This window comes from Mesitornis unicolor, unplaced genomic scaffold, assembly GCF_000695765.1.
Source record: "Mesitornis unicolor isolate BGI_N332 unplaced genomic scaffold, ASM69576v1 scaffold15893, whole genome shotgun sequence".
In the NCBI taxonomy this organism is placed as follows: domain Eukaryota; kingdom Metazoa; phylum Chordata; class Aves; order Mesitornithiformes; family Mesitornithidae; genus Mesitornis; species Mesitornis unicolor.
In genome coordinates, this window is record NW_010176821.1 from 24,780 (window position 1) to 35,620 (window position 10,841).

The window sequence follows — 10,841 nt, forward strand, 5'->3', positions numbered from 1 at the left end:
CAATAAATAAATGATTTATGCTGTCAATAACATTATGGAACTGTATAAAACTATATTTACGCTGCTTTAAACATAAAAAAACATACTAGTGGCATGAATATATACAACACAGGTCATGACGTACGTTTAAATTATCATAGCCAGCAGTGTTCTTTTTTAAATGGAGACACTATAATAAATAGAAATGTTAAATATTTACAATAATAGCATATGTGGAATCAGTAGATGAACACATAAAATCTTCACACACAGAGGAAAAAAAAAAGTTATGCCTTATACAAAAATCCCTCCCACCCACAGCTTGCCTCCCCCCACCCCAATTTTCATTGACTAAACAAGGGGAATATACAATTTTCCCCACAGAACAAATGAATACAAATAAAACTGTATGCATACTGAGGTGATAAGTTGACCGAGACATTCAAGGATGTAGATCTGTGTTTGGTTCCCATTGATGAATCAGACTTCTAATGAGAGAGGGATCTTATTTTAATTCAATGCAAGAACATCATGTTGGTAGTGAGTTGTTTCCGTTTTGTGTTTGTTTTTCTGCTAAAACGCTTGAATTGTCTTTTTGGTTTGAGCTTGTTCTTCATGGTGGCTGTCTGCCACCAAGGGGGAGAGGATGCTCACAGGAAACCCGGGGAGGCACGCTAGAAGCCTTCTTATGGTACCACCAGCAGCCACTTCATTTTCAGAGTAGTGGAATTTGCCATCAGAGACAGGTATGAACCAACCTGGCGAGCTTCTCCGTGGGCCAGCCTGGGTGCCCCATGGTGGGAGAGCTGTTCTACAACCCACTGGGTCAGTGGGTACACTGTCACTACAGTACCTGGCCTGATTCTGCCTCTTCCCAATGAAAATTGTCTCTGAATGAAAATTTTCTCACAAAACTTAGCTAAAATCAGGCAGGATTGAGATCATGTCCTTGAGCAAAGACCTGGTGATCACATAGAGACACACCTTTTCAACTTAATGGTCCTCTCTTGCTCCCTACATGGCTTCTATTAAAAACAATGCCTATAACTTCTGCAGGTGGATACATGCATTAAGCCCTGAATATAGCTATTAGGAGCTGTGTTCACTTAGCAGTAACTAAAATCTGAGTTGGAAATTGTAGCCAAATTCCAACACCCTCTACTGTTTATGCAGCTCCTTCCCACCATGCGGCAAGACGTACGTTAGTTCACTGGGTACGTTCTGTCTCTACTGAACTGCCTTCCTGCCCCCACAGCTTTCCTCCCAAACATTCTAAATAAGAAGGCTCAAATCCCTGGTGTGATTCCCACTTCCTAAGAAAACTCACTTTTTCTCTAGAGGAAGCTGAAGAGCTCACTCTTCTGTCCCCATGGATGCTGTGACCTCCATTTCCAGTACAATACCTGGGGATATAGGATCGCAGATCTGCAACCTGAGAATTACAATTGCATAGGGGCTAGGAGAGATGTGTCCAAACACCTCATTCACGCTCGTAACTGCTTAGAGATGGTAAGCCCTTGACACTCTTCATCTTTAGTAACTCATTCAGCAGAGACTGGTAGTCCTTACCTGCATGACAATTAAAAAAACCTGTCAACCTCTGCCTCCTTATCTTTGGCATTTGGATAAAACACAGCTGATAGGCAGGTTATAGTGGGGCTCCACATCCCAGCAAACCACACCATGCTGCTGCTAAGGAGAGACAGATTTCTGATGGGCCTTCAACGCAGCCCTACAGAAGAACTAAGTATGTGGGGTCCTTTGCTGTCTGAGCCTGTGCCCATCCTTTGAAGCCTGGGCTGTCCATAAGGGTGGAGGACCTGTCTCACTGACTGGGCAGGTGTAAGCAAAGAATATGCACAGGGATTTCAGAGGTCCACAAGCATACTCCTGGGGGTCCTCCATACTGTGCAAGTCTTAATGGTCGCACTGCCTTGTCTGGAAGCTGACTACTTGCCTCTGATATGCTGAAGTGACTGGATTAGCAAATGTCAAGTTACGCAGTGGTTAAAAAACAAACAGGGGGCACTTAAACTAGGCAGCATGACCCAGCTGGAAACAATGGCTCAGAAGTTAGTTCAGAGAAAGTGGTGGAGCTCCAGACCGCATGGTTCCTGTGCGAGAGATGGGGTAGCTATTTCTTTACAGAGTATCACATAGAGAGCCTTGAGCTCTTGCGTTCTCAGCCACAGGCAGAAACCAAATCCCCCTGGAATTCAGCCATCTGCTGCACGGCTGCGCCCTAAACCTTCGGAGGTGCTAAGCCACAAGCGGCCACATGCAATCTGGCAGAGCCTTCTTGGAACTTTCTCCCTGGCCAGGGGGAACCAAGAAAAAAAACAACCAACAAACAAACCCCCAAAACAACCCAACAACCTCCAAACAAGATCCTAAATTTTAGGTGATGTCCATTTCATAAGAAAGGGGAAAAGAATTTAGTTGGAGACATTTTGCCACATTTGGTGGCTGCTCAAGTGTCGAGTTTGCTGGATCAATAACCCATTGCCACTGCTCTCCCTTTGCTACTATATACACTGTTGCTGAGGTCCATATATATCTTGCAATGCCCTGTGCTTGACCTCTGAATGGGAAATGCTTTGGAATGTCCATAGACAGGAAGATGGACTCAACGAAGGAGGTTTCCAGTGGAGGGGGAGGATGGGGGAAACAGGGAGTTGGTGCCTTTTTTCACCTCCGGATGTCGGAGAAGTCGGACAGTTCATCTGCCCGGTCCATGATCCCATGTGCCCCTTTGGGACCATGGCCCCCAGCTTTCACACGGGCATGGGTGTTCAAGTGGCCCTTAGTACCTCTCTCTCCCTTAGATGCTCGCGAGCTCTCCCTGTGGTCGGATTCGGAGTGGGCCAGCATATCCCCACGGCCAACAGTGGCTTTGCTGGCTTCCCCCGACTTCTTCTCGGGACCCAGGATGGCGTCACTGTTCACAGCAGAGGTGCAGAAGCTCAGGATGGAGCAGAGACTTCCCCAGTTCTGTTCGCACTGGGCCTGGACACTTCTTGTTATTGCCTTTTTCACCTCCTCGCCACAGGTGAGGAGGATATTCACTAGGTCAACATATGGCCTGGAGGTAAAGGAAACAGTGAGAGGAAAGTATAAAATACACATATATGGGTTATCTATTGGTAAAAAAGTGTAATGGCTTCTCTGCCTTACCCTCCCTTGTGCACAGCACAGTGCAGTAGCGTTAGCTCCCTGCTACCGCTGACTCGGCAGCCTTGTAGAGCAATTCTGCACCATATGTTTATTATGCAATATATTATATTCTAATTGGCTGTACTGCTGTAAGAAATGCACATGATGGCATTCTGTCAACTGAAGCTTTGCTCAAGTGCTGGGCCTGCTTTGCTTGCTCCCTCAATGGAGATGCTCTGGGAGAACAGCAATGTCCACCAGAGGAAGACATGAGGTCTACATGCTTGGCAAATGGGGTTGTCAAATGGAAGAACTGCTATCTCACACCTTCTGCCTCCATCTCTTTCCATGCCCCTTCATCTTTATTAGTCAAGATACATGACAAAGGAAACCTGCTCATGTCCAGAGCCACCAACTTCATCGAACAGCTTGCTATCTCGAGGTGAACAGCTAGTACAGTGCCTTCACCAATCACTAGTCTGCAAAAGGGAGGCCTTTCCTCACCTCTGTGAAGCAGAACAGACACTCATCTAGAGGTTCTCTGGCTTTTCTAATAATCTTTAGCTTTCCCCAAAGCACCAGGTGTTGATCACCAAAAGCAAGATTCTATCTGGATGCAGGATCCAACTGTACAGAGCTCAGACACATGAAATCCACTTTGGAGGCACTGTTTCTTCCCACACTGTGTCTTTTTCTTCATTTTCTTACAGACTTGAGGCTAGCTTTCAGTATATACCTTTTCCCAGCCAAACAAAGACTCCAAACAAGCCATGGCCAAATGTTGTTTCTGCTTCCCACCCATCCCTCTGTGTCCCCACAGCTCAAGGCAGCCCAAGTGCAGACACTTCAGCTTCCTCAGCCACGGGTCACTGAGTGCAGCGATTTTAAAATAGTTGTGGTCTCAAGTTTTGTGGGTCAATATTGATGTTGTCTATTGACACAACCGCTCAGCTGCTAGCAGGCCCAGAAGGACGTGCTTAAGTCTTCCACAGTAGGAACCATCCACAGTGCAAGTGGGGAACTGCCTGAGGTCAGCAGTCGTGGTTGTAGGGGGTGATGGGTCTGCACTTTCTGGTGGCTGTGGACAAGTCTAAATCTCTTCCCATGAACTAAGTCAGAAGAGATGAGGAAAACCAACAGATTATGATCAGTGTCTGACACTACCCTGATTTTACTTTGCCCAACTGCTCAAACTCATTTTGAATGACTAATCTTGGACAGCCACCTATTCCCCTATCTCAAAATATTTCCCATGTTTGGATTGTTTCTGTGTTTAAAAAAGTTACTTGGAATGCAGCAGCAACCGATCTGCCAGGGCCTGTCACCACCTCCACCACAGCAAATCGGTCTGACCCCCACCCCACCACAGCTGACTCAGGAGGCAACTTCACCACCCAGATCACATTCCTCAAATGAGAAAATAGAATAAAAGAATCAGAGGACAAGTCTGAAAGCTGCCACTTGCTTGTCCAATCTTGGTTTTTGTTTTAAACATAAAATAGAAGATGAGAGTGAACTGTGCACTTCACATACAGGGTGATCCAGCAGAAGGAGGGGGGAAGGAAAAAAAAAATTGTTGAAATTGGGCATAACCTTTACAAAAATCTTTGGAAGAAAAAGGTTGCCAGTAAGACTAAGAAGTGGCTCAGCTGCCAAATATTTCAGGTATTCAGAGTCTGCCAGAGCCCTGCGGATTAATACTGGCCCATTTCTCCTTCACTGTTTTACTTTCTGCATTTCAGCTGGCCTGACCATAGTACCTGAACTGAGCACAAGGCTGCAACTCAGCAGATGTGATTTTATTTCCAGCTCTACCACACTTGCCTATTGATCCTGAACAAGTTCCTTAGTTCAGAAGCTTCAGAAATGGCCTCTAAATTTAGGGGAGGGGAGGAGGCTGTCTGGCTTCTATTTGGGGAGTCCTGCATAGGAAAGCTAAGCTCCGACTCCATGAGATGCTGAAAATGAAGTGTAGGAAGCTCTAAATGAGATCGTGCAAATTATAGGTGTTCAGCTGAATGATCCATCTCTTCTCGAACCAAGAACCCCCCAGTTAAGCTCCCCAGAAATAAGCAGCTGCTTTGAGCATTCCGGCTTTAGCCTGTTGGTAAAACAAAGATAACTTACTTCTATTTGGACAGGCCTTTGAATTTCATAGTTCTTATCCTCAGATTTTGGGGGGAGGAGGTTAACTGGTACCAAACACCCAATTTATAGCCTACTAACACAGCCTGAGCAGTGCAGTAACGTGCTGCTGTGCAGGACGGAGCTCTGCGTCCCCTCTCCCCTGGGCAGCAGGATGCTGCCCTTTGCCCTGGGCATAGCCAGCAGCCCTGACAACGCCAGGATCTGCCACCAGCCATGCCTTCGATCCCAGCCTCAGGAATGTCCACAGAAAGGGCCTTGCTTTCAGGCCACCATGTTCAGCTGTGCAAACCACAGCAAAGTATTCTGCCTTTGAGAGTAAACTGGCATCAAAGCATCTCTCTGTAACTGCAGTTTAAGTATTAGGGGGGTGGTATTCAATGAAGTAAGGTAGGTAATCAGGGCACATCTCCTTTGGAGACTAATGAAAATGCAAGGCTAGAAGTCCAAAAGAAATTATTCTGTTAAAAAAAAATTCTCTGTCGTGATCACTGAGATGTGGGGTTTCTGTGCCGGTATCTCCTAGAGTTATAAAGGCATAGAGGTGTGGTAGGAAGCAACTTTAAGGTTAAGCCTGCTTCCAGGCTGTAGCTCAGCTGCATCGTTTGGGAGTGAGATGTTCACCTGCAAGAAAAACAGGCTCCCATTTTTGCATCTGTGCACAAAGAGTTGGTACAAACAGCTTGTGTCTGGTTTGTTGCTGTCATGTAGCAGCTTTGATCAATTCCAAACAGGATTTGTGCCTGCCATTCCTCAGAGGGCAGCTGTGTTCCCAGTCAGAGGGATGAACTCCTCAAAATCTGACTTGTGCCTTCATTTTGTACACCTCCATGTTTTATTAAAAAGCATCTGATATTAATAAGGAATAAGATGAATGAGAGATTACCTGGGGGACTGCAGCTCTTTCAGGGACAATTAACTACAAGACACTTGAAAGTATGTATTTAAAGAAGAAATTATCATCTTACTGACAACTTTGCATAGACCTTCTCCCCCCTTCTCCTCCAGCTGTCATCTTTAACTGGGGTCAGGAACAGTGCCTTTGAGCTCGGAAAGCAGAGACATTCCGAGATGCCTCTGGAAACGGCAGATACTAACACTGTATTTGCCAAAGGACCGAGAAGACTGCCAGATCCAACTTCAGCCCATTTCATCTCCTTCCACAGTCATATCTAGCCCTTTGTAAACAAACTAGGCTTCAAGGTCCCCTGCAAAGAAACCATTACCATGGGAAAATGAGGCGTGCTTAAGGCCAGAAGGAGGTGAAACAGCTCTTGGGCAGATGCACAGCCCATTTGCACCATCAGGCTCCTGGAAGGAGATCCCACGCCTCTGACTGCACTCGCATGGAGGCACTTACTCATGCTGCAGCAGGTCTTTGAAGTGAATCATCTCCACAATGACCTGGACGTTCTCCTTGGCAGCGGAGCAGAGGTCATGCTTCAGGTAGCACTCCCGCTGTAACTGGAACACCATCTCTTTAATGGCAGGGCACTTACGGCTGATGCAGCTGAATTTATGCCTCAAGGCATGAGCCTTGCACTTCAGAGCGTCTTTAATGAAGGATTTTCCCTGAGAAGAAAAGAAATAGAGTAGGTCTGTATTTTTGTCCATTAAGCACAGCAGCTGATTTATGCCCAGCTAGCTGCTCCTCCGTAGGACAATGTCAAGGGTTATTAGATTGCTAAGGGTATCAATTAATGGCTTTCCCCCCTTCTTCTCTTCCCTTAAAGACCATGCCAAGTTACCCAGCTTTGCTATCCCAGTGGAGCTGAACAGGCAGGGCTTCCTCACTGGTATTTTGAGGTTTCCTCTGCTCCCACAGCTGAATGCCCAACAAGGGAATGGGCAAAACAAGCGCTTTGAAATAATTCAGTGCTTGAGTTACTGGCTTCATTCGCTTCTGGGGCGGCAGCACAGCAGGTTCACGCAAAGGAGAGGGCATGCCTGAGGTCCCCAGGACCACAAGCAGATACCCACTTAGTAACTGCAAATTAGTTTTTCTTAGTTTTAAATTCAGTTTGCAAACTTGCAGACAGGTATACACCATCTATATGCACCTGCCTCATTCCCCAGCTGTATTTTCTCGCCTACCACTTCCTCAGAAAGGGACTCAAAGCAGCACTAATAGTAACCCTACAGTGTCTTGATAGCTATTTGCTGCAAGAAATTGTGAGCGAGATTAAGAAAAATCAAGAAAGTAAGTTACAGGAAAGCTGCTTTAGCAGCATTTCTTTAACCATTGTTTGGGATTCTCCTGTTCAATTGCTTAGTGGGCACCAAAACCACCCCTTCCTTTTCTCTGTGCCACCTGATGCTATAGGTGCCAAAATACATGGTGCAGGTGTTGCCGTCTGACAGCTTTGCTCAAATGCCCTTTACTTTGCTGAGCAATAGGTGTGTGAAAGCCTCTGTCTGGCACTGCCTCCATCTCTTCATTTGCTTCAGATCATTCTACACAAGTGCTTCATGAAGACCAAATTCTTGTTTTCCTTTATCCAAAGGCGACACTAGCACAGCTCCGCTGACATTAACCAAGATTCACCCAGATCTCCAACCAGATGTTGTCGCCAAATTGTTTCAAGCCAAAAAAGTTTCTCACTGATCAAAGAACTGCTTCAGTCATCATCCCTTTCCAATCCCCGTCTCAAAGGCACTTACTTGCCCTTCCCTTCAGTAACAAACACACACGGCACAGTAGGCAAGTAAGGATAAAAAAGAAAATTCTTACATAAACCAAACCTGACATCAATTCTCAGGTTTCAGAGCGAGGAAAGGAGAGCAGAAAGCAGAGAACAGAAAATGGGCAATGTTAGTCTTGTCATTTATTGCAGCCTGAAATGACTGTAGATAATGCAGAGATCAGCCATGAAAAGCCAAGTCACCTCCATATGAAATAAAGCTCTAGGGCTTTAATACTTCTGCACTGCAATGGAGACAGCCTGGCTGTGAAATGGGCTGTATCTGACTAGCAGTATCTGGGGATCCTGGGAACAGGCATCAATGGCTATGCTCAGCCTTCATAGACACCTTTCTGTCCCCTCCCAACAGGGCTTACTTCTTTGGCCAACTCTGTTCACTGGCAGAATATTGTGCAAAAATAAGTAAGTGCTTTCTAGAAGCCACTTGAAAATTAAGGTGAAGGTTTTGAGGTACCCACAGAAGAAACAATTCCTGTTTTAATGGCTAGCCAGACCCTTCGTACTTCCTTGAGAATTTGAGCCTAAACCTCCAAAAGTGTTTCCTACTGGGTGGTCCCACCATCCCTCATGGAACTGGCTGAATCCTGAAGACTGTTCTACTTCATACCATGCTTTTAACAGTGCCATGTAGCTGGTGCTTTCAGTCAAGCTATTCTGTAAACTGCATGGTCAAGCCAAATGCCGCTGGCCCCTTGTAATGTTCTCTTACCTCCCCACTGAAATGGGAGAGTAGGTTTACAAGACATAATAACAGTATGTCTCAATGATGCATAAATGGTCTGGGGAGAAAATGAAGGAAACAAAGCTAATACTGCATACCATCTAAGTAGTGTATTTTAATGTCAGTGCTTGAACCAAAGACTTACTTGAATATAGCAGCTTTAAGAGGTTGCCTGTACTGGTTATGTGCAAGTCTTGAGAACCAACTTTAGTAACTGCACATTGGGAAATATTTTGATACCCACACTGCATTTCAGAATCAGCTCTGAACAAACACAGTGTAGAAGCTTAAGCTGCCTAGTATTTCTGAAAACCATGTTCAGCTACATTAGTGTTCTGATTTAGTTATCCTGGACACAGTAGGTGGAAGTGATCCAGAGAGCTGCAGCTAGCGATAGCCACTCTCCTGGGCCAGGCTGCACACGACTGCACTGTTACTGTGCTGGGGTCTTGATTCTGGACCCTTTCACAGAAAAACTCTTATTGAAGCTGGTCATGTGCAAAAGCAGCTCCGTAATGGTAACTTTTTTCCAATTATGTGTTAAAGAACTAAAATATATGCTACACATATATTAGAGGCAAGCAGATACATAGCACATTTCACTGTGTTACCTGGGCATCAAATTTTCCAGCGTTGTGCAGGAACGTCATGCAGATCTCGTGTAAGCCTCGGATCTCGCAAGAATTGTTTTCAAAGCATTCAAACACTCCACATCCCACATCGCCAGCATTAACCAGGCAGTGCTGGATTTCAGCTAAAATGAGCATTAATTACAGTTAATTTGAAGAACTGTTCATAGAAGCCAGTGGTGGGTAGGGTGGGGAGAGAAAGAGTTATTCTGCTAACATCATCAGTTCAAAAGAAAAAACACATGTGACAACAGTTATTGTACCCACAGCATGCCCACTTTTTGCAGAAATTAGGCCAAAACTTGGGTGTATTATGTTATGAAAGCGATATCCAAGAAGTAAATGCCAAATCCACTATGCTTACGTCAAGCTATTTCACTTGAGAACTGTCTAATGCTTCTGCATTCCTCAGGAGCAAAGGACAGGCGTGATTTTTGGTGTCTGACTTGTACAAAATCTCTATGTAATTCAAGTGCCAAAACGAGAAGCCCAGGACCCAAACAGCTATTTTTTTTTCGTTTCTGGTACTTTGAGCTAGTTTCTGGCAATTTAGCACAATGTTTTTGTACAGATCCCTGGGTTTCCCCTGTCATGATGTCTGTGAAGTTAATAGCAAAACTACTGATAATTAAAGTTATTTGCACTGAGTATTGCATAAAGGTGCAACTATGTCCTCACCTATGCAGAAATCAGTTTTAAAAAATTATATATGTAGTACATAAAACAGATCTACTGGGGCTAGCTGTTACATATGTTTATTTCTGCTCTTTTAGATGTTATGTAATACTGAAAAAAAAAGCTGTCTAATACTCACCCAAAAAACCCCAAAAATCTAATTCTTAACAAGACGGCTTCTGATCTTTTCTTTAAAAAAAAAAAGAAAGAAAAAAAAAGGGGGGGGGAGGCAGATGTAGAGTACTGCCAGAGGGAAGGTGGTTGCTGAAAAAGCCTGGGGGTAAAGTTAAACAGGGGCAGCTTTTAGACCAGAACTGAGGATGCTAAGAATTCCTGTGCGCTGTGCCCTAGTGGTACCTTTAATTAAAGCTCGCCCTTGGGAGCCAGCCTAATCCCCCTCCGAACCGCAGCATGTTTCAGACATCCCCAGCCTCCCCCCTTTGCCAGGCGGTCCATTTGCAAGTCTTTACAGCAACTTTCGGTCCAATTTCAACCCGCTGCAAGGCAGAGAGCGGAGCCTCGGAAGTAAATGCGGAGTCTGACGGAGTTCATACGACCCCCCTTCCCGGCTCAAAACCGAATCACTGCCGCCGCCTTCCTCCCCCTTCTCCTCCCTTTCTACCTGCCCCGAAGTGCATCTGGGGGTGGGACACGGGAGCCCTGGGCTCGGCTCCTGGGACTGTCTCAACCACACGCGAAAAGCTGCGCAAACATACGCGCATCGGGGGGTAAAAATGGAGCTCTTTGTGGCGCGCTGCAGAGCGCGGAGCTGGGCTTTTTTGGGGCCGGGAGCTCAGCTGTAGTGCTTGTGTTGGCATCCGGATGCAAACCCTTTTC

General features: G+C 45.5%; 1 protein-coding gene across 1 annotated transcript; it reads right to left on the reverse strand.

Annotated features, from left to right (window-relative positions):
* Positions 1–2,511: 2,511 nt before the first annotated feature.
* Positions 2,512–9,467, reverse strand: STC2 (stanniocalcin 2). Its single transcript, XM_010181855.1, has 3 exons — positions 9,312–9,467; positions 6,638–6,849; positions 2,512–3,061 (listed from the first exon to the last, which is right to left on the reverse strand). The coding sequence occupies exons 1-3, from the start codon at positions 9,465–9,467 to the stop codon at positions 2,668–2,670; spliced, it is 762 nt and encodes a 253-aa protein (XP_010180157.1). The 3' UTR covers positions 2,512–2,667.
* Positions 9,468–10,841: the final 1,374 nt, after the last annotated feature.

Coding starts and splice junctions, on each gene's coding strand:
- STC2 (XM_010181855.1), bottom strand. CDS start 9,467: ATGCTCATTTTAGCTGAAATCCAGCACTGCCTGGTTAATGCTGGCGAT. Junction 6,850..9,311: donor CTGGAAAATTTGATGCCCAG/GTAACACAGTGA, acceptor TTTTCTTCTCAG/GGAAAATCCTTCATTAAAGA. Junction 3,062..6,637: donor AAAGACCTGCTGCAGCATGA/GTAAGTGCCTCC, acceptor CTTTACCTCCAG/GCCATATGTTGACCTAGTGA.